This window comes from Hyperoodon ampullatus, assembly GCF_949752795.1.
Source record: "Hyperoodon ampullatus genome assembly, chromosome: 17".
Lineage (NCBI taxonomy): Eukaryota > Metazoa > Chordata > Mammalia > Artiodactyla > Ziphiidae > Hyperoodon > Hyperoodon ampullatus.
In genome coordinates, this window is record NC_136930.1 from 17,138,634 (window position 1) to 17,163,874 (window position 25,241).

Here is a 25,241-nt window from a genome sequence, read left to right on the forward strand (position 1 = left end):
TCATTATTTGCAGAAATAATATTTACAGAGAAAATCCAAGAAAATTTATGGGTAAATTATAAGAATTTACGAAAGTACAAGTTCTTGTATAAAAGACAGTATACAAAAGCCAACTGCCCTTGTATATTCCATCAACAATTAAGTAGAAAATGAAAAATATTAAAAGATACAATTTATATTAAACAAAAATCAAATACCTATGATGTTTAAAATCTTTACACATAAAACAATACACATTATTGAGAAATATTAAGATAAACCTGAAAGAGGTATGCCATACTCATGCACTGAAGACTCAATATTATAATATCAATATTTCAAATTGACCTATAAATTCAATAAATTCCCATTAAAATCCCACACATATTTTTACAATATTTGACAAGCTGATTCCAAAATTTACATGGAAATGCAAGGTGCAAAGAACAGCCAAGATCCTTTTGAGGAAGAACAAGGTGGGGGCATTATTCTTCGGGATGTCTAGACTTATTATAAAATTAACATCAGGGAAAAGAGATAAACTTGACTGCCTTAAAATGAATTACTTCTATTCCTCAAAAAGTATCATTAAAAAAGAAAAAGAGTCAAGTCATAGCACAAGAGAAGATATTTGAAATGCCATATAACTGCAAAAGGCTCACATTTCCAGAATATGTAATAGATTCCTATACATCAATTTTTTAAAAAAAAACAGCCAAAAAACGAGCAAGAAAGCTGAACAGGCAATCTATATCTGAAATTTTGAATTGTTTTATCAAATGTCACTGAAATTTGTTTAAAAAAATTTAGAAAACTTCAATAGCTTCACGTCACTTTAATAAAATTTCACAATGACACTATACTGGGTACTAGCAATGAATGGCTACGTGATACAACTAAAACTAGTTTTCAGATACAATGTATGATAATTCTACACATATTTTTCTTTTTTGGCTTTTGTGTGTAATCATAACATTGGTGGGAGCCGGAGGAAGATGGCGGAAGAGTAAGACGCGGAGATCACCTTCCTCCCCACAGATACATCAGAAATTCATCTACACGTGGAACAACTCCAACAGAACACCTACTGAACGCTGACAGAAGACCTCAGACCCCCCAAAAGGCAAGAAACTCCCCACATACCTGGGTAGGTCAAAAGAAAAAAAAGAATAAACAGAGACAATAGGATATGGACGGGACCTGCACCAGTGGGAGGGAGCCGTGAAGGAGGGAAGGTTTCTACACACTACAAGCCCCTTCGCGGGCGGAGACTGCAGGTGGCGGAGGGGGAAAGCTTCGGAGTAGCGGAGGAGAGCACAGCAACAGGGGTGCGGAGGGCAAAGCGGAGAGATTTTGGCACAGAGGATCGGTGCCCTCAGGCACACACCAGTCCGAGAGGCTTGTCTGCTCGGCCGCCGGGGCGGGCGGGGCTGGGAGCTGAGGCTCGGGTATCGGCTTTCAGTCGGAGCGCAGGGAGAGGACTGGGGCTGGCGGCAGGAAGAGAGCCTGAAGGGGTTAGTGCTAGCCCGGAGGGAGTCCGGGGAAAGGGTCTGGAGCTACCGGAGAGGCAAGAGACTTTTTTCCCTTTTGTTGCCTGGTGCGCGAGGAGAGGGCATTCCCCTCCCTCCCCTCTGCCTGAGTGAGCCAGAGCCCCCGAATCAGCGGCTCCTTTAAACCCGTGCTGTCTGAGCGAAGAACGGACGCCCTCCGGCGACCTACGCGCAGAGGCGGGGCCAGGTCCAAGGCTGAGACCCGGGAGTTGTGAGAGCAGAGACAGGGAAATCTCTCTGTGCAGCCTCGGAGGCAGCGGATTAAAGCTCCACGGTCCATTTGATGTGCCCTGCGTCTGTATGAATGGACAGCGAATCATCCCAAATTGAGGAAGTGGACTTTGAGGACAAGATTTAAGACTTTCCCCCCTTTTTACAACGAATTATCCCAAATTAAGGAGGTGGACTTAGCAAGATTTCAGACTTCTCGCCCTTTTCCTCTTTTTACAACGAATTATCCCAAATCGAGGAGGTGGACTTGGAGAGCAAGATTTTTGATTTTTCCCCCTGCTCTCTTTTTGTGAATGTGTATGTGTAATCTTCTGTGTAAGATTCTCTCTGTATAGCTTTGCTTCCACCATATGTCCCAGGGTTCTATCGGTCCGTGTTTTTTTTCAATAATTACTTTTTAATTTTAATAACGCTACTATATTTCATACTTTATTCTATTTTACTTTACCTGCTCTTTCTTTTTTTCCTACCTTCCCTTCCTCCCTCCCTCCCTCCGCTCCTCCTTTCCTTCTTTCTTTTTCTTTCCTCCCTCCCTCCCTCCCACCCTTCTTCTTTCCACTTTCTTTTTCTTTCCTTCCTCCCTCCCTCCCTCCTGTCTTTCTTTCTTTCCTTCCTCCCTCCCTCCCTCCCTTCTTCCATTCACTCTTCCTTTTGCTTTCATTCCTCCCTCCCTCCCTCCTTTCTTTCCTTCTTTCTTTCCATCCTTCCTCCCTCCCTCCTTTCTTTCTTTCTTCCTTCCTTCCTTCCTTTCTTCCCTTCTTCCTTTCTTTCCCTCTCTTTTTCTTTCTTCTACTAATTCTTTCTTTCTACTTTTTCTCACTGTTATTCTGAGCCGGGTGGATGAAAGGCTCTTGGTGCTGCAGCCAGGAGTCAGTGCTGTGTCTCTGAAGTGGGAGAGCCAACTTCAGGACACGGGTCCACAAGAGACCTCCCAGCTCCACATAATATCAAACAGCGAAAATCTCCCAGGGATCTCCATCTCAACACCAGCACCCAGCTTCAGTCAACGACCAGCAAGCTACAGGGCTGGTCACCCTATGCCAAGCAACTAGCAAGGCAGGAACACAACCCCACCCATTAGCAGAGAGGCTACCTAAAAACATAATAAGGCCACAGGCACCCCAAAACACACCACCACACGTGGACCTGTCCACCAGAAAGACAAGATCGAGCCTCAACCACCAGAACACAGGCATTAGTCCCCCCCACCAGGAAGCCTACACAACCTACTGAAACAACCTTAGCCACGGGGGACAGATACCAAAAACAACGGGAACTACGAATCTGCAGCCTGCAAAAAGGAGACCCCAAACACAGTAACATAAGCAAAATGAGAAAGCAGAAAAACACACAGCAGGTGAAGGAGCAAGATAAAAACCTACCAGACCTAACAAATGAAGAGGTAATAGGCAGTCTACCTGAAAAAGAATTCAGAATAATGATAGTAAAGCTGATCCAAGATTCTATTTCCAAGATCCAAAATCTTGGAAATAGAATAGACAATTTGCAAGAAACAGTTAACAAGGACCTAGAAGAACTAAAGATGAATCAAGCATCGATTAAAAACACAATAAATGAAATGAAAAATACTCTAGATGGGATCAATAGCAGAATAACTGAGGCAGAAGAACGGATAAGTGAGGTGGAAGATAAAATAGTGGAAATAACTGATGCAGAGCAAAATAAAGAAAAAAGAATGAAAAGAATAGAGGACAGTCTCAGAGACCTCTGGGACAACATTAAACGCACCAACATTCGAATTATAGGGGTTCCAGAAGAAGAAGAGAAAAAGAAAGGGACTGAGAAAATATTTGAAGAGATTATAGTTGAAAACTTCCCTAATATGGGAAAGGAAATAGTTAATCAAGTCCAGGAGGCACAGAGAGTCCCATACAGAATAAATCCAAGGAGAAATACGCCAAGACACATATTAATCAAACTGTCAAAAATTAAACACAAAGAAATCATATTAAAAGCAGCAAGGGAAAAACAACAAATAACACACAAGGGAATCCCCATCAGGTTAACAGCTGATCTCTCAGCAGAAACTCTACAAGCCAGAAGGGAGTGGCAGGACATAATTAAAGTGATGAAGGAGAGAAACCTGCAACCAAGATTACTCTACCCAGCAAGGATCTCATTCAGATTTGATGGAGAAATTAAAACGTTTACAGACAAGCAAAAGCTGAGAGAGTTCAGCACCACCAAACCAGCTTTACAACAAATGCTAAAGGAACTTCTCTAGGCAAGAAACACAACAGAAGGAATATACCTACAATAACGAACCCAAAGCCATTAAGGAAATGGGAATAGGAACATACATATCAATAATTACCTTAAATGTAAATGGACTAAATGCTCCCACCAAAAGACACAGAGTGGCTGAATGGATACAAAAACAAGACCCATATATATGCTGTCTACAAGAGACCCACTTCAGACCTAGAGACACATACAGATTGAAAGTAAGGGGATGGAAAAAGATATTCCATGCAAATGGAAATCAAAAGAAAGCTGGAGTAGCAATTCTTATATCAGACAAAATAGACTTTAAAATAAAGACTATTAGAAGAGACAAAGAAGGACACTACATAATGATAAAGGGATCGATCCAAGAAGAAGATATAACAATTGTAAATATTTATGCACCCAACATAGGAGCACCTCAATACATAAGGCAAATACTAACAGCCATAAAAGGGGAAATCGACAGTAACACAATCATAGTAGGGGACTTTAACACCCCACTTTCACCAATGGACAGATCATCCAAAATGAAAATAAATAAGGAAACACAAGCTTTAAATGATACATTAAACAAGATGGACTTAGTTGATATTTATAGGACATTCCATCCCAAAACAACAGAATACACATTTTTCTCAAGTGCTCATGGAACATTCTCCAGGATAGATCATATCTTGGGTCACAAATCAAGCCTTGGTAAATTTAAGAAAATTGAAATTGTATCAAGTATCTTTTCCGACCACAATGCTATGAGACTAGACATCAATTACAGGAAAAGATCTGTAAAAAATACAAACACATGGAGGCTAAACAATACACTACTCAATAACGAAGTGATCACTGAAGAAATCAAAGAGGAAATTAAAAAATACCTAGAAACAAATGACAGTGGAGACACGACGACCCAAAACCTATGGGACGCAGCAAAAGCAGTTCTAAGGGGGAAGTTTATAGCAATACAATCCCACCTTAAGAAACAGGAAACATTTCGAGTAAACAACCTGACCCTGCACCTAAAGCAATTAGAGAAAGAAGAACAAAAAAACCCCAAAGTTAGCAGAAGGAAAGAAATCATAAAGATCAGATCAGAAATAAATGAAAAAAAATGAAGGAAACGATAGCAAAGATCAACCAAACTAAAAGCTGGTTCTTTGAGAAGATAAACAAAATTGACAAACCATTAGCCAGACTCATCAAGAAAAGAAGGGAGAAGACTCAAATCAGTAGAATTAGAAATGAAAAAGGAGTAATTAAGACAGTGTGGTACTGGCATAAAAACAGAAAGATAGATCAGTGGATCAGGATAGAAAGCCCAGAGATAAACCCACGCACATATGGCCAACTTATCTTTGATAAAGGAGGCAGGAATGTACAGTGGAGAAAGGACAGCCTCTTCAATAAGTGGTGCTGGGAAAACTGGACAGGGACATGTAAAAGTATGAGATTAGATCATTCCCTAACACCATACACAAAAATAAGCTCAAAATGGATTAAAGACCTAAATGTAAGGCCAGAAACTATCAAACTCTTAGAGGAAAACATAGGTAGAACACTCTATGACATAAATCACAGCAAGATCCTTTTGGACCCACCTCCTAGAGAAATGGAAATAAAAACAAAGATAAACAAATGGGACCTAATGAAACTTCAAAGCTTTTGCACAGCAAAGGAAACCATAAACAAGACCAAAAGACAACCCTCAGAATGGGAGAAAATATTTGCAAATGAAGCAACTGACAGAGGATTAATCTCCAAAATTTATAAACAGCTCATGCAGCTCAATAGCAAAAAAACAAACAACCCAATCCAAAAATGGGCAGAAGACTTAAATAGGCATTTCTCCAAAGAAGATATACAGACTGCCAACAAACACATGAAAGAATGCTCAACATCATTAATCATTAGAGAAATGCAAATCAAAACTACAATGAGATATCATCTCACACCAGTCAGAATGGCCATCATCAAGAAATCTAGAAACAATAAATGCTGGAGAGGGTGTGGAGAAAAGGGAACACTCTTGCACTGCTGGTGGGAATGTGAATTGGTACAGCCACTATGGAGAACAGTATGGAGGTTCCTTAAAAAACTACAAATAGAACTACCATATGACCCAGCAATCCCACTACTAGGCATATACCCTGAGAAAACCATAATTCAAAAAGAGACATGTACCAAAATGTTCATTGCAGCTCTATTCACAATAGCCCGGAGCTGGAAACAACCTAAGTGTCCATCATCGGATGAATGGATAAAGAAGATGTGGCACATATATACAATGGAATATTACTCAGCCATAAAAAGAAACGAAACTGAGCTATTTGTAATGAGGTGGATAGACCTAGAGTCTGTCATACAGAGTGAAGTAAGTCAGAAAGAGAAAGACAAATACCGTATGCTAACACATATATATGGAATTTAAAAAAAAAAAAATGTCATGAAGAACCTAGGGGTAAAACGGGAATAAAGACACAGACCTACTTGAGAATGGACTTGAGGATATGGGGAAGGGGAAGGGTAAGCTGTGACAAAGGGAAAGAGAGGCATGGACATATATACACTACCAAACGTAAGGTAGATAGATAGTGGGAAGCAGCCGCAGAGCACAGGGAGATCAGCTCGGTGCTTTGTGACCGCCTGGAGGGGTGGGATGGGGAGGGTGGGAGGGAGGGAGATGCATGAGGGAGGGGATGTGGGAACAGATGTATACGTATGACTGATTCACTTTGTTATAAAGCAGAAACTAATAAAAAAAGAAAAATAAAAAAAAAAAAAAAAAAAAAAAAAAAAAAAAAAAAGAAATGAAAAAGGAGAAGTAACAACTGACACTGCAGAAATACAAAAGATCATGAGAGATTACTATAAGCAACTCTATGCCAATAAAATGGACAACCTGGAAGAAATGGACAAATTCTTAGAAATGCACAAACTACCAAGACTGACTCAGGAAGAAATAGAAAATATGAATAGACCAATCACAAGCACTGAAATTGAAACTGTGATTAAAAATCTTCCATCAAACAAAAGCCCAGGACCAGATGGCTTCACAGGCGAATTCTATCAAACATTTAGAGAAGAGCTAACACCCATCCTTCTCAAACTCTTCCAAACAATATCAGAGGAAGGAACACTCCCAAACTCATTCTACGAGGCCACCATCACCTTGATACCAAAACCAGGCAAGGATGTCACAAAGAAAGAAAACTACAGGCCAATATCACTGATGAACATAGATGCAAAACTCCTCAACAAAATACTAGCAAACAGAATCCAACAGCACATTAAAAGGATCATACACCATGATCAAGTGGGGTTTATTCCAGGAATGCAAGGATTTTTCAATATACGCAAATCAATCAATGTGATACACCATATTAACAAGTTGAAGGAGAAAAACCATATGATCATCTCAATAGATGCAGAGAAAGCTTTCGACAAAATTCAACACCCATTTATGATAAAAACCCTGCAGAAAGTAGGCATAGAGGGAACTTTCCTCAACATAATAAAGGCCATATATGACAAACCCACAGCCAACATTGTCCTCAATGGTGAAAAACTGAAACCATTTCCACTAAGATCAGGAACAAGACAAGGCTGCCCACTCTCACCACTCTTATTCAACATAGTTTTGGAAGTTTTAGCCACAGCAATCAGAGAAGAAAAGGAAATAAAAGGAATCCAAATTGGAAAAGAAGAAGTAAAGCTGTCACTGTTTGCAGATGACATGATACTATACATAGAGAATCCTAAAGATGCTACCGAAAAACTACTAGAGCTAATCAATGAATTTGGTAAAGTAGCAGGATACAAAATTAATGCACAGAAATCTCTGGCATTCCTGTACACTAATGATGAAAAATCTGAAAATGAAATCAAGAAAACACTCCCATTTACCATTGCAACAAAAAGAATAAAATATCTAGGAATAAACCTACCTAAGGAGACAAAAGACCTGTATGCAGAAAATTATAAGACACTGATGAAAGAAATTAAAGAGGATACAAATAGATGGAGAGATATACCATGCTCCTGGATTGGAAGAATCAATATTGTGAAAATGACTCTACTACCCAAAGCAATCTACAGATTCAATGCAATCCCTATCAAACTACCACTGGCATTTTTCACAGAAGTAGAACAAAAAATTTCAAAATTTGTTTGGAAAAACAAAAGACCCCGAATAGCCAAAGCAATCTTGAGAACGAAAAACGGACCTGGAGGAAATCAGGCTCCCTGACTTCAGACTATACTACAAAGCTACAGTAATTAAGACAGTGTGGTACTGGCATAAAAACAGAAAGATAGATCAGTGGATCAGGATAGAAAGCCCAGAGATAAACCCACGCACATATGGCCAACTTATCTTTGATAAAGGAGGCAGGAATGTACAGTGGAGAAAGGACAGCCTCTTCAATAAGTGGTGCTGGGAAAACTGGACAGGGACATGTAAAAGTATGAGATTAGATCATTCCCTAACACCATACACAAAAATAAGCTCAAAATGGATTAAAGACCTAAATGTAAGGCCAGAAACTATCAAACTCTTAGAGGAAAACATAGGTAGAACACTCTATGACATAAATCACAGCAAGATCCTTTTGGACCCACCTCCTAGAGAAATGGAAATAAAAACAAAGATAAACAAATGGGACCTAATGAAACTTCAAAGCTTTTGCACAGCAAAGGAAACCATAAACAAGACCAAAAGACAACCCTCAGAATGGGAGAAAATATTTGCAAATGAAGCAACTGACAAAGGATTAATCTCCAAAATTTATAAACAGCTCATGCAGCTCAATAGCAAAAAAACAAACAACCCAATCCAAAAATGGGCAGAAGACTTAAATAGGCATTTCTCCAAAGAAGATATACAGACTGCCAACAAACACATGAAAGAATGCTCAACATCATTCATCATTAGAGAAATGCAAATCAAAACTACAATGAGATATCATCTCACACCAGTCAGAATGGCCATCATCAAGAAATCTAGAAACAATAAATGCTGGAGAGGGTGTGGAGAAAAGGGAACACTCTTGCACTGCTGGTGGGAATGTGAATTGGTACAGCCACTATGGAGAACAGTATGGAGGTTCCTTAAAAAACTAAAAATAGAACTACCGTATGACCCAGCAATCCCACTACTAGGCATATACCCTGAGAAAACCATAATTCAAAAAGAGACATGTACCAAAATGTTCATTGCAGCTCTATTCACAATAGCCCGGAGCTGGAAACAACCTACGTGTCCATCAACGGATGAATGGATAAAGAAGCTGTGGCACATATATACAATGGAATATTACTCAGCCATAAAAAGAAATGAAACTGAGCTATTTGTAATGAGGTGGATAGACCCAGAGTCTGTCATACAGAGTGAAGTAAGTCAGAAAGAGAAAGACAAATACCGTATGCTAACACATATATATGGAATTAAAAAAAAAAAAATGTCATGAAGAACCTAGGGGTAAAACGGGAATAAAGACACAGACCTACTTGAGAATGGACTTGAGGATATGGGGAGGGGGAAGGGTAAGCTGTGACAAAGCGAAAGAGAGGCATGGACATATATACACTACCAAACGTAAGGTAGATAGATAGTGGGAAGCAGCCGCAGAGCACAGGGAGATCAGCTCGGTGCTTTGTGACCGCCTGGAGGGGTGGGATGGGGAGGGTGGGAGGGAGGGAGATGCATGAGGGAAGGGATGTGGGAACAGATGTATATGTATGACTGATTCACTTTGTTATAAAGCAGAAACTAATAAAAAAATAATAATAATAATAATAACATTGGTTATTTCACTTGTGTCAGAACATATAGATTTTCATCTGGTATCCACACATGTGTACTGTCTGCCATTTATTCTTACACCACTATTGAGATTTTTATTTGTATTACTATTTCCATCACTACTTTTAAGCTTCAGTGAACCAGTTCCTTTTAAGGAATTAGGGATATGCAACATAGTGCTTAAAAAAAAACTTAACAATTATAAATAATGTCCAAGTTATATGACAAAGAACTGCACTTTCTAAACAGAGTATAACTCAAGATGAACTAAATAACATACTTCTTGCAGTATATGAGACACTAAAAATGTACTCATTATAGAACCTCTGTAACAACTATCACAAATCTTATAGTTCAGATCTGTGCAACGTTTTTGAAACACTTCATTGCTTCTTCTCCTGAAACCAGAAACCACCACATTATGACAAATCAGCAGTAGTCTATGGACCCCACTCAGAAGCACTGATCTAGTGCTGTTCACGGCAGATCCTTGGAGCTGGGTGAACACACACACCTCCCACATCTGTTGGCCTGCACCTGACCCGATGTATCAAGGCCCTGTGTGTCCTTGAGTCCCTGGCTAGAGCCAGCCTCTGCTACCTGTTGTTTTTTCCAGTGCTTGGTTTGTTCCCCAGCTTCACCAGACCCTGTGTTGTTGCTGGAATGCATGCTAGCTAAAAGATTAGGCCAGCTACGTCAGAAGCTTCCTCTACTGCTCTGAGGGTCACAAGACTTGCAAAAGTAAATGGCAGCAAAAGATAACTGAGCAGCGAAAGGTGTTTCATCTGTTTTCACAAGCTATATACGTCTTGTCATTCTCATTCAAATCTTCTGCTGCTTCATCCCTAAATCTCATTTACCTGCCCAGGCCTGAGGCCCTCTGGCTCCAGGTTCCTGCTCTTGGGCCACGGGGTTCCCATCACAGAATTCACCTTAAATCTATGTCTGCTGGCTTTCCATCTGACCTACTCTGACACCTCAAGACTTATGTCCAGAACAGGTGTTTCCAGATTCATTTCTCCCATTCACCCACCCCTTGTCTGACACAAGTTTTTATAGTTGCATGGTTCAATAGCTTGTGAGTAGTTGGTTACCCCAGAGTTATTTGTTACTATTGAAAAAGACCACTGTGCTAAAGGACTTTGATTCCCTGCCAGCACTCACAGTGGTCACTCAAAAAAAAAAAAATCACTGCATTATAAAAGTCAAGTAAGTATGTAAGTAAACTTCCAAAAGTCATCTTCCTACAAAGCTCACAAATTTTATAACTATTGTAAGACTTTTAAATTAAAATGTTAATTTTTCTGCAAAGAAGCTCAATTATTTTGCTATGCAATAAATTTAAGACAGCCAGATTTTTTGGCTTTAAACAAATCATTTAAATTAATCAAGTTATCTGGACTTCCTGGCAGTCCAGTGGTTAAGACTCCACGCTTCCACTGCAGGGGGCACGGGTTTGATCCCTGGCCAGGGAACTAAGATCCCACATGCCACACAGCATGGTTCCCCCCCCCAAAAAAAAACAAGAAAAAAAAAAACAACAAGATACTATTAAAAAAATTTTTTTTAATTAATCAAGTCCTCAGAAAACCAACAAAAAAATTCTAAAATAGCATTTACCAAAAACTTAATTATCTTTCACTGAGTCACAAATGAAATTTCCTTTACATATATTTTTAAAAATCTGGAGATCTTAATCACAGGTAGAAAAATTAATATCATATGACACATAATAACAGAATGTGCTGATATACAATTTAGTTATTGTTATTTTCTCTTGAAAAATTAAAATATGCCTCTCCAAAAAAAAAAAAAAAAAAACTTTAAGAAATTTTCTCTGGACCTAATTACCCAAATAATGTCATCAGAGATTTTCCTTTACCTAGTAATCAATAAAAGTAACTACATCCATTTTATAACACACATTTGTTTGTGGGGATTTTCTGGTGACAGATAAATATGAGCACATTATATTTAGACAGTTTACTTCCACATTCAATTATAACGATTCAATTATGATGAATGATAACATTGTTTAAGTAGTTTATACAAAAGCCTTTACTTTGATGAAGTTGCTGCAATACTGTAATGAATCCACTGGGGCTTTCAGAAGAAGGAAAAAACAATATGAATTCAGTGTGAAAACATTTAAAAGTACAGCCAAATGTTCCTGTTTGACTAGAATGTTTATGAATACCCATAAAATGGAAGCTCGCCTAAGATATTCTAAATTCCTCTTTCAGAAGGGGTACTCAATATACTCCACAGGAAAGGAATTGTTTAATAAAGTCAAAGCCAGTTTTTATTCCTGACACAGGTCTAAAATGTAGGAGATTTTTTTTCCCTCAAGTTTTGGAGTTCAAAGAATATTTTCTATAACTCTTTAAAGTCAAGAATGTAAAAAGAAAAACAGTGCACATGTTTAACAAAGTGAAAATACTGGAACCACACTGTTGCAGGTCCCAGTGACATCCAGACAATAATGTGTTCACAAACCACAGAAGAATTCCCCCTCTCTGGATATCTAAGTTCCCAACCATGGTTTACCTGTAACTACATCATAAGTTTATATCGCCAACAAAAGTCTAACATACTAGCTCGCAATCAGGCAGGCAGCAAATACACCTCACAGGTTTGTGAAGGTCCTACTACATACATACCGCCACATTGGGTATTGTGAGATAAAGAAACATGGGGATTACAAATGAGGAAGGAAGGTAAAATTTAGACATGCGTGAAAGTTAATCAACGTGAGATACTATATTTGAGTCCAGAACGTTTGCCATGGGTCAGCACTTAATTAACATCTGTTGATTGTAACTGGGTTTTATTAAAAATGAGAGCCACAGGTTTGACTGGAAAAAGGTTCTCTGACAAGCCTATTATAACAGAAACAGTTGAGACAATGAGAATTTAAATACAGACTGGGTGTTAGATGATTTTAATGAACCATGCCTAATGTAAGAAAATGTAAGAAAAACTTCCATATGTTTTAGAGATACACACTAAGTATGTAGGCTAAAATGACACGTGGCTAGAAGGTAGCTTTAAAATACTTCAGGAAAAGAAGGAAAGGAGGGTGGGAGGAAGGGAGGAAAGAAACACTGATAGCCAAAGCAAGTACAGCAGAAATCTTAATTGTTGGCTTTGGGTGATGGGCATATTCCCCAAGATGCCATTATACTCTTCCATTATACTACTTTTTAAAGCATACTATTAAATATATCCACCTTTGGCTATGTTTGAAATTTTCATAATAAAAATGAAAAGTTTCTGTGATACCAGGGCTTGGCTTGGCAAATGAAGGTGGATAGCTATAGGATTTAAAACGAAGGAGGGCATTTTAGGTCTTCTACCTCATTCCCAGTCCCCACCCATCGACCAATACACCAGCAACCATTCTTCAATCTTCTTGGCTTCACAACGCAGCAGTTAAATCTCTCAGCAATTCCGAGTCCCTCAGTCCTCACCACAGTTAGGTAGCCAGCTAGCTCCCTTTTCCTAATTTTTCTAATAACCCAAAAGCCCATGCTCTTGGCCCTGTTCCACATACTACATCCACCCTTCTAAATCTTGTTTCTAATTCCATCTGTCTTTTATTCCCAGTAGTTAATAGACTCCAGCTGCAAATTGCAACACATTAAGTTACAGATAGGCATTCTCAGTGATGAACTCTGTGTGAGCTCACAGTCCCTTAGAAACTCATACTATCTATTCTAACATGTCCTTGACACTTGAATGTTTCAACCAAGTTGGTAGATGGGCCTGGAGGGAATGAACACTTTAAACGTAAACAGTTTTACCTTCTACTATTAATTCCTAGTTTTCTTTTCCACTGTATCTCTATTCCAGCTTCAGGATTTCTAAATTTTTTCAATAGTTAAAAAAAATCTTTTAATATAAAAGTTAGAAATACCTGCATCACAAATTCCCGACGTCGAGGCATTCCTCTTTCTGAAAGCAAAACGTAATCTGGTTCCTTTTCCTTTTTGGCCTGTTGAATTTGAGCCAGGCGGCTAATGGGGTTCATTCCTTGACCATATTCTGGTCCAGCCTAAAAAAATTTAAGAAAAAATTTCAAAACGTGAGACCTGCTTTTAAAACTTGTTATTAGATCCTTAAAGAAACCATGGTTCTCACCTCCTCCCCTGCACCCCAAAACTCTGTCTGAAATAAATGAAAATTTATAAAGGAAAATTATAAAATGGATCTGAAACTAGGCTTCTATAGGATTTAGGGCTCAGAAGTATTATTGATAAGTTGGTCAACTATCCTTTTAAACTCTTTAATACAGTAGGAGTTGCTTCACAACTTCTATTCATCAAAAAATACCAAGAAGAATGTAAGAAGACAAGCCATGAACTGGGAAGAGATACTTGAAATACATATAAGTTAAAAAAAGATATATCCAGTATCTAAAATATATTTTTAAAACTCCTAAAAAGTATTAAGAAAAAGACAATCTAAAATAAAAATGGGGAACTCGCTGGTGGTCCAGTGGTTAGGACTCTGCTTTCACTGCCAAGGGCCTGGGTTCTATGCCTGGTGGGGGAACTAAGATCCCACAAGCCATGAGGTGTGGCCAAAAAAAAAAAGTGTTAAAATAAAAATGGGCAGGACTTCCCTGACGGTCCGGTGGTAAAGGATCCAACTGCCAATGCAGGGGACGTGCACTCGATCCCTGGCCGGGGAACTAAGATCCCACATGCCATGGGTCAACTAAGCCCGCACGCCACAACTACTGAGCTTGCATGCCTCAACTAGAGAGCTCGTGTGTGGTAAACTATAGAGTCCACTCGCTCTGGAGCCCATGTGCTCTGGAGCCCACACACCACAACTAGAGAAGCCCACACCCACAACTAGAGAGAAGCCCACGTGCCACAACAAAGAGCCCGCGCACTGCAATGAAAGATCCTGCATGCCTCAATGAAGAGCCCACCTGCCGCAACTAAGAGCCAATGCAGCCAAAAATAAATAAATAAAAATTTTACAAAAGAAAAAAAAAAGAAAAATGGGCAAATGAGATGAACAGATATTTAACAGAAGAAAAAACATATATAAAAAAGATAATCCATCTCATTAAGACTCAGAAAATGCATATTAAAACCACAGTGAGATACTATTTCATACGTATCAATTTAGCTAAAGAAGTCCAACAGCCTCAACTGGTGAAGATGGGGAGTAACAAAAACTTACACAGTGCTGATAATAATATAAACTGGAAAACAATTTGGCAATGTCTAGTAAAGCCAATAAATAACCCACTCCTCAGTAGCCTATTCAACTAGAAAACTGTTGCTAGCTCATTTATATGGGAATATCCACAGCCGCATTATTTGAAATAGCAAAAAAAGAAAAACTGGAAATAACCTAAACATTCATCTATAAAAGAAAAAATAAATTATGGCATGTTCATACAATGGAACGGCATATAACAGTGAAAATGAATTAAGTATTGCTACATACATCAAGATGAATGAATTTAAGAAAAAAATGGTAAGTGAGAAAAGCAAGCACAGAATAATATATCAAGTATGATATAATTTATATAAAGCCCATTAAAACTACAAAACACTGGTGAAATTAAATAAGATCTCAGTAAGTGGAGAGACACACATGTTAATGGGTCAGCAGACTTAATATTCTTAAAATGTTGATTCTCTTCAAACTGAACTATCAATCAAATCTATCAAATCAGTCAAAATCAATCTATCAACCCCAATCAAAACCCCAGCATGCTCTTTTTGGGTAATAATTAATAAGCCAATACTTAAAATTCATATGGAAATACAAAGGACAAATAGCCAAAACAACCTTGAAAAAAGAACAAAGTTGGAGGAATCAGACTACCTGATTTCAAGATTTATTATAACGCTATAGTAATCAAGACAGTATGTGTGGTACTGGCAGAAAGACAGACAAAGAGATCAATGAAACAGAACAGCATCCAGAAGTACATCCACACATATATGGTCAACAAAGGTGCAAAAGCCATTCAATGGAGAAAGGGTAGTCTTTTCAACCAATGGTACTGGAACAATTGGATATTCACATGTAGAAAAAAACCAAAACTTCAATGAATACCTCACACAAAAGTTAACTCAAAATGGTTCATAGGCTTAAGTGTAATATCTAAAACTAAAACTTCCAGAAGAAAATATAGGGGAAATTTTTCTGGTTTGGTTAGGTAACAATTTCTTAGATACAACACCAAAATCACATTCAATAATAATAATGATAATAAATTAAACTTCGTCAAAATTAGTAACTTCTGTTCTTTAAAAAGGACAAGCCACAGGCTTGGAGAAATATTTGAAAACCACATATCTGATTAAAAAAGAACTTGTACCCAGAATGTATAAAGACCTCTCAAAATTCCGTAATAAATTTATATTTTAAATGTATTATTTGTTATTATTTAAATTATTACTTAAAAATTTTTAAGTGAGCAAAAGATCTGAACAACACTTCATCAAGCTTCATGTGCTACTGTATATACAAAAAAATGCTCTATCATTAGTCACTAGAGGAATCTGAACCAAAATGAGATATCAATATGCATGTATTTGAACAACTGAAATTTAACTATACTATGTGTTAGAAAGGATGTGCAGATACTAGAATTCTCACACATGGCTGCTGAGAATACAGAATGGTTCAATCACTTTGAAAAACTATTGGCAGTTTCTTAAAATGTTGTATACCTACTAAATGACCACACCACTCTACTCCTAGATGTTTACCCAAGAGGAAAAAAAAGCATATACCCAGAAGACTTAGACACAAATGTTCACAGCAGCTTTATTTTTAATAGCCCCAAATTAGAAGCATCCCAAATATCCAACAAAGAGTGAATGGATAAACAAATTATGGTATATCCATTCAATATAATACTACTTAGCAATAAAACAGAACCAACAATTAATAGCTGTAACAACGTGGATGAATTCCTAAATTATTAAACCGAGTGAACGAAGCCAGTCAAAAAAAGAGTGGTTGCTTGGGAATTGAAGGTGGGGGGATTCCAAAGGGGAATGAGGAAACTTTGGGGAGCAATGGACAGGTTAGGTTCACTGTCTTGATTGTGGTCATGGTTTCACAAGTGTATACATATATCAAATCATATCAAATTGTATGCTTTAAATATGTACAGTTCACTGTATGTCAATTACACCTCAATAAAGCTATTTTAGAAACCAACCAAATACCATTTTTCAGAAAAACAAACATAGTAAAACTGTAAGATCAGGAAACATTAAACACAAAACTAATGATGGCAGGTTACCTAAGGGAGGTGGTATCAGGATGTGACAGAAGAGGGTATACAGATAGCTTCAACCTTACTGAGAAATGTTCTATATTCAAGCTGGGTGGTAGGTCTTACTTACTCTTACTTAGTATGCTTTTTAACTTACATACACATCCTATATAAACCTTTTAGAAGGCACTCTATTTTTAACTTTATATAAGGTAATGTTTATGAATAAAACTTGATAAAAGCTTTTTTTTAAGTTTATGTATAGCCTTTTTAGTGGCTTCTAAAAGGTTTACAAACAAACGAAAATAACCTTTGCAAATCAAATATTTTTTTCTGCATGCAAACTAACTTTCTTCATATATTATTCTTAGAAATGAAGGTTTGCATGTCATATGGTCAGCACTTTATATCCACCTGTGAAAATTTACTCTAAAACAGGTATTAGAGGCAAGGGTAATCACTAAGTTACAGTTTATATATGTTACACTAAACTTACAGAAGAGCCACTATACAGTCTTAGCTTTTCCTGTAGTTGTTGAGTCTCGACCATATCTAGCTTGGTGCTGCAGGTACTGTCTCTAAGTCAGATCCTGCAAGGTCTTTTAAATTATGTTTTGGGGATTTGGGGTTTTACCCAAAGAACAATGAGAAATTACTAAAAGATTTTAAGTAGAGGCATGACACGATCTGATCAGTATTTCTAAAAGACAACACTTTTAGAAAGATCTTTTGATGTCAAAATTACTTGTAGGACGAAGGCCAATTAAAAACCTACTGTAGTAGTTCAGGCAAGACATGAACGTGAGTTGGATCAAAAGGGTGGCAGGGAATGGAAAGAAATGGACCAACTTAGGAAATATTTAAGTGATGGACTCAATAGGGCTTGATGATTGACTCTATACAAGGAGGTGGAGAGATGTTAAAAATGACTCCCAGGACTCTGTTTCAGCAGCTGGCTGGGGATGCCAGTCACTATGATAAGGAATGCAGGAGGAGGAAGAGGTTCAGAAGGGAATGCGATGAGTTTTGGACAGAGTTTCAGGGGCCTGTGAACTATTAAGTGAGAGGCCCAATAGGCAGCGTCGAGCACAGAAGAATATTTGGGAATCATCTAAATAAGGACTGAATTGAAGCCCTAGAAGTATGAAGAGCAGCCTAGGAGAGAGTAAGAGAGGGAAAAGACTGAGTACTTCAATACTGCAATAGTTGGGTGGAGGAGGAGAAGAAAGAAAAGGAAAATTTTAGCTTTTGATAAAATACTGGTTTCTACTTCTACTTACATACCAAGAAAATGAAAAATATATATATTGTAATGGAAGTAAAGAAGGACTGATGAGAAAAGACAAATACAGATAATAACCTGTAAGTCTAAGATTGAAATGCCGATGAAAAGGTAAAGGGAAGCTCTTGGGTCTCGCACTAGAAGATGTCCATGAAGATGGTCACATAAACATGTACTTCCAATGGTATGTTGTCTTTATTCCTGTTTAATTTGCCTATTTTATAAGAATGTCTGTAGGTTCCAAAGATGTTGTTGATACAGATTCCAATGACAAAGAACCAGATGCATAAATCCAATCAGAGAATAATAGAGTTCTGAGAACATTAAGAATGGCTGGTTTCTTCCCTCGATTGAAATTAACTACTAGCACCCTTGAAAATTAAGTTATTCCTTGGATAGCAAGTCTTAGATTATCATTCTACAAACCAGTAAGGACAGTCTTATTCAGAAAACTTTATCTCCGACATCAGAAAACCTTCTTTGAGGCCTCATCTTATAGAAGAGAACTACATTAAAGAACAGAATCTAAACCCAAAGACACCATCAGGGCAGTATTACATTTTAATAACGTGACTCTGCAGAGTAAGTTAAAATCCAAAAGGAGTTCACAACCAATCAGTTTCAAATGGGCACTGGCATCAGATGTGACTGGACCTGAAACCTGACTCTGCTCTGTGATCTTAGGGAAGTTTCTTAAACACCAAGAACCTCATCTGTAAAATAGGGATAATACCTACATCACAGAGTGATTAAGAGGATCAAATGAGACAATGTGATAATTTCATTATTCTAAATAAAATCAAGGTAAATCATCAACAGCTATTTTCTCTACTCCTATTGCATAATAAGGAATGGTAGACCCTAGATGTAGAAGACATTTAAGGAAGTGACTAAAATGCTGAAAACCAAGACACTATCCAAGCTGATCCACTTACTGGCCCAGTAAGTGGAAGGTCTGATCATACTCAGAATTCTCTAGATTCCAACTCATTGTATGCATGCTGCTTTCTCAAAATAACCTTACATTTCAGAGAATATCTACAGACTTTAACATAAGACAGATATGGTACAAGAAACTCCAAGTGTGATGTATGTGAGGAAAATTGCAGGGGGCGAACCAAATCTGGGATTGGGGGAGGATCAGAGAAGCCATCCCTGAAGAAGTCAAGTTTAAGCTGAGATCTAAATGGTGGATAGGAAGAAAGTTCTAGAATAAATAACAAGCTTATATACTGGAGGTAGTAGCAAATTATTTTTAAAATTCAAAACGTTTCTCCCCGCTTTGTGGAATAACATTTAAACAATACTCCTGCTTTTAATGGCTATGGTTAAAAGTAACAAGAGTTATATTTATATTCTACTATAAAAAGTGATAGATCTTTTCTAGACTAAAGGCTTATTATTCTTAATTTATTAAGATTAGATTTAGTTTAATAGATTAGGTGGAAGTTAATGTGACCAGTTTTGCACTGCCATTCTGATGCAGAACACTGTTCTCCCATCATGGAGAAGCTATAGATTTTATATGGATAAAGATTTAGGAAAACAGACCATGGATACATTCATGCACATATAAAATGTGAATAGAATTAGATACAAAATAACAATAGCTAATATTTATTGAGTACTTATTATTTGCATTGTTAATAAATAGTTAATAATAATGACTAATGCATTCTATGTATTAGTTCAAGTAACACATAACAATCCCGTGAAGCAAGTTCAATTATTATTCCTACTTTATAAATAGAGAAGTGAAAGATTAGAAAAGTTAGGTAACTTGCTCAGGTCACAAGGATTCACACTCCAAGGTCATTTTCTGACTCTGATGGCCGTTTTCTTAACAACCATATCCTACTCCCTGACCATGTGGTTAGAGCATATAAATGAAAGCCAGTCCTCAAAACCACTATGACTCATGATGAGTGGATCTATTTGGCGTTTATTTTTAGTCTACCTTGCAGCACAACGTGGAATGCTATTTCAGGAAATGCATAATCTACAGCCTCTTAGTGAAGTAATGACAGTATTCATTAAAAAGAACAAGTATTTATGTAGTTGTTTATATAGGTATTTATGTATTTATATAAATATGTATGCATGTATTTTTAAATAAAGCAAAGGTACAAAAATATAAAACCTACAGAAATATTTCAGTTGTACCATTGCAGGATCGAAACAAAAGAAATCCATGAAAGATAAAAGGTACTTCCCTTCTGTCATCCGTGATACGCTGAAGAAGTCTGCTAAATAAGCGAGGCTGAGCTGGCCGCTGATGCGCTGGCAGTTTAAGGCTTTCTCTGGGAGCAGAACTCTCGCTCCATTCACGTCACACACACTGAGTGTCTGCAGGCACCGTTCTGTGCTAAGTGCTAATTCATCTCATTCCTCTGACCTCTGCCTCTTTTTTTTTTTTTTTTTTTTTTTTTTTTTGTGGTTAACGTAAATAAAATCTGATTCAGTAAAAGAAAGAGTTACAACACCTTGAATGTGCTCTCTTTGACACGGTATTCATGCCTGAAAGAATAGAAACCAAATCGCCCCGCTGACCTCCTAGGGCTGCTATGGGGATTAAATGAGATAAAGCATGTGAAGTGCTGGGACCATGTCTGGCAAACTGAGTGCTTTATATTTACTGGCTGCTTCTGCTGTCATCAATGTGACGATTACTCATGATTATTACTCTGCATCCAACCACCATGTCCTGAAATCCTAAGCAGTCACCATACAGCAGTGTGGTTTGCAGAAAGAACATTGGATTACAGATCAGTAGTTCAGGCTGCTGCACACAATAGGTGAATACAGGTGAGAAAATTCTTTGAATATGTCTCATAAAACCTTATTTGTAAAATGAGGGGTAACACCTGCCTTATAGAATCATGATGAGAATTTTACCAAAGGTGATCATGAATGGGAAAGTATTTTTTAAACCATAAAAAACTATAACTATTTAAGGTATTATTATTTCATGAACAAACACAGGTATACAAGTGTCTAAAAGCAAAACAGAATTGTTATTCATTTATAGACACATGTCCAACCCTGATTTTGGGACTGTTTATAACCACAGGTTTAAGTGCCTGGCCTATGAAAAAACTTTTAGCTACAGATACTATAATGTTTACATAGTAAAACTAACGTTCACAAGCATATACTTACCTTTACTATTGTTTTAGGGCGTTTTTTAAAAAACAGTTTTGGCTTTTCAACCACAGGAAGAGGTGGAAGTTTCTTAAGCTCCTGTAGGACAGTGGTTGCAGCACGTTTCTTGGATAGTTTTTTGCTATTTCCCTCTCCTTCTGCAGAGAACTCTCCCACTGACACCCGAGTAACAAAGCTTTTCATATGTGGTGGTCCACTTTCTTTAATAACCTATTGAATGTAAGTAAAATATTCAGTACAGGCACTTAAGATGTGGTCTTATGGCATGAATCTTTCTTAATGTTCATATCATAATCAAGATTGAAATTATTAAGAATTATGCCAAAATCATAGATTCCTTCAATAAAGCTATTATAAAGTCATTATACAGGGACTATTCATTTATGATACTTATGATGCCTAATGAACTGAATTTGAAAAAACAGAAATCTAAATAAACACATTCAATTCATGGTCAAAATTGTGTTTTACTAGCTTAAAACAGGCAATTCTAATTATGGATACCCTGTTTCTTGTGGAACAGAAAATTAAGAACATAAAACATACCATATTACATTAGGTACACAGGACATCCAGAATGATAATTTGCATATAACTGTGTACATATCTTTCTCCTCTGTAAGAGTAAGTTACTGGAGTGCAAGGACTATGTCTTATTGGAGTTTTATAACCCATAAAGCATCCTGTATGTGGAAGCCTCTCAAAAACAGGTTATGTATGAAAAATAACCTAATTTTGATGGAGACCTCAAAGGCTGTTTTACAAAAAGGAATGTTTATGCTCTGTGACATGATCTTAAATAGGTAAGTAGATATGCCATAGAAATACCTAACTTTTTAGAGTAATGGATTATGAATCTGTCTGCTACAAAATGTTCCTAAATCCTGAATTAATGGCTCTTTTTAAACTATACCAGTTTTTGGAGGAAAAAGGCCTTCCAAAACCTGGTGCTTTATAGCCTCCTTCAAAAGTCTGACCTAAAAAAATAAACAAAAAAAAAACCCTATTTAAGTAGTTTACCACTGAACATTATATTAAAAATCTGTCTTCTAATATTGGATACCAATTAGGAAAACATACAATATCTCAATAATCCAATATTATTGGGGGTAAGGAATTTATGATAAGCATATTTTCCAAGTAATTTAAGTTTACAAGTTAAAACACCAAAACTGTTTAACCATTTTGATGGACGTCTTCCTCAATTAAAAAATATACATATAGGGCTTCCCTGGTGGCACAGTGGTTGAGAGTCCGCCTGCCAATGCAGGGGACACGGGTTCATGCACCGGTCTGGGAAGATCCCACATGCCGCGGAGCGGCTGGGTCCGTGAGCCATGGCCACTGAGCCTGTGCGTCCGGAGCCTGTGCTCCGCAACGGGAGAGGCCACAACAGTGAGAGGCCCGCATACCCGCCCCCCAAAAAAGAAATATATATATACATATATACTTTAGTGACTAAATATTTAACCTTTTATTGTTCACATTAGATCATCATTATGAACATCAGATATTCTACACTATACTATACTGATGCCTCTAAGGACATCTAAGACTTTTTAAAAACTGTTCCTCTTCACTGTAGCCTTTAAAAGGCCCCATCTTCCAATGACTTCTGAGTTATATGCAATTACTTTTGATAGGTTTTCCATATTTTCCCTATCATTTCTTGCTGGGACCAACAGGCCCTCAAGTACATTCTCTTCCTGCCTTCCTCCTTTTGCTGCCTTTAATCTCTATGGACTGAGAAATCAGATAACCCGACTTGTTAGGACTGTGTCTTAAGGAAGCAAACAGGTCTTCAGTCGAGGTAAGTAGATCCTGCCAGAGAGAGTAAAATGTGGGAGCTTTCCAGTTGGTGAACATCACATAATTTGAAGGAAGATAGATACTCATCAACTGTTTCAGCTTATTTCCTGGGTTTGGCCTATTTTCTAGATATTTGAGTTGCAAAATTAGTGACCTCTTAATAAAGGAGGTATTATAACAACTTAACATTTTTTCTCTTTTAAATGTCACACAATTTTATAAATATTTTGTGACATTTATCTAGCTGTAAACTAAAGAGCTGCTTAATTACTTCTTGGTGACTTATTATTAAAGGTTAAATTTAAACATATTTTGGCCTCCATAAATTTAAAAGAAATTAGATATTAATATACACATGTCACTAAATATTAACTACACTGAATATTTTCAATGTGATCTTATCAAAAACACCAAGTCTTATAGGTTATTACAAATTATCTTAAACTCAGCAAATCAATTTTATGATGAAACTTGAAATATCATGTACACAAATGGCTTAATACAGAAAAGGCAAAGAGAATCAGCAGGAATCCGTAAGTTCTATTTTCTCAGGGCTTGTATCATTTCATGATAGAGAGTTCAAACATAAGGAAGCACATTAATTCTTTCAGGATACTAAAATTTTATCTGTCAATCTTATTTCTTTGTTTATTTAAAATAATAAGGAGCAAGGAGGGGAAAATGGGAGATCTCTGCTGAACACATACCTCAAAACTGACCGGCATATTTCGCTTCAGAGCAATTTCAAACACTAAGCTGATCTCAGACTTATTTGCATCTTTGTCATCATCCATTTCTTTTCCTGATTCACCATTCTAAATCACAAAAAATAGGATGACATTGAATCTTCACTTTGTAACAAACTTTACATGTATTTAACAATCAAGAGAACCTATCTAAAATACAATAGGAAACAGGAAACCAGAAACTGGATCTTGTGGATTTCTATGTAACCACCGTAGTCCAGGGCTTTGTTGTGAGGCTTCTTGTGATTTGGTTTTAGTTTTTTTCCTCAAAGTAGAAGGATAAATGCTGAGTGTGGAAATCTCTTACTCAACCATTCACTAATTTGAGTTTATCCTATATCCTCAGACCCAGTTCTCTTTAGAGACCTCCATTACACACACACACACACACACACACACACACTACCTCCACTGGTGTATGATACTTAATCTTCTATGAAGACTAAGTTGCAGAAAGAGTGCAGGATGCAAACCAGGATTTTGGAGCTCTGCCCTAACTTACTTATTCACCTATTTAACACTTACTTCTGGAGGGCCTCACATATACTGAACACAGTACAAGCATTAAAGAGATCAAGAGACACTATTCCTGCTGTCAAGAAGCTTATGACTCAGTGGGAAAACAGATAAGCAAACAGATAAGGGTCATAATAAAAGTGTACAAGGACAAAAATTCTAAGTCTGCCATTAACTAAGATAAATCTCAAAGGGGGAAGAAAACAGGCTTGAGGAAAGGGAAACTGCCCAGGCTGAAGCGCACAGTTTCAAATAACTAAGTGTAGAACTCGCTAAGAAGGTGACTTATTAGACACGCCTGGGCTGGAGATACTATTTTGAAGTCAACAGAGAAAGTAGCTGAAGCCATGGGAAGGAGTGAAATTACTGAAGATCAGCCTCAATAACCTCACTGGTAAAATAAAGTAGGACTAAAAAGTTCATAAAGATCTCCTCCACTTTAAACTCCTTGATTCTAGATTAATTAATACAATGTAATCCATGCTCATTCAATGCAAGGTAAATGAATATTATTTCTCATCCTTGCTCACATTCCCAAATCCTCCCTTGCCTGGAAACTCCACAGGGTGAACCAAAGTGCTCAAAGGTAAGGTCATCCCAGCAGGAACACAAGAGCCTAATATAGCACACAGGTTAGCTGAGGAGCAAATCATAGCAGATCGCTACT

The 25,241-nt window shown here is 37.4% G+C and overlaps 1 protein-coding gene across 2 annotated transcripts in view; it reads right to left on the bottom strand.

Moving 5' to 3' along the window:
- Window positions 1–25,241, bottom strand: part of STAU2 (staufen double-stranded RNA binding protein 2) — a gene marked incomplete at its 3' end in the record, with an annotated part of 276,482 nt that overhangs the window by 174,891 nt on the left and 76,350 nt on the right. For both annotated transcript variants that reach the window (XM_079722642.1, XM_079722643.1), the window contains exons 5-7: window positions 24,020–24,127; window positions 21,501–21,713; window positions 13,718–13,855 (exon numbers count right to left, since the gene is read on the bottom strand). In XM_079722642.1, the coding sequence (XP_079578768.1) occupies window positions 13,718–13,855; window positions 21,501–21,713; window positions 24,020–24,127 (459 nt within the window). The remainder of the gene's footprint in view (window positions 1–13,717; window positions 13,856–21,500; window positions 21,714–24,019; window positions 24,128–25,241) is intronic.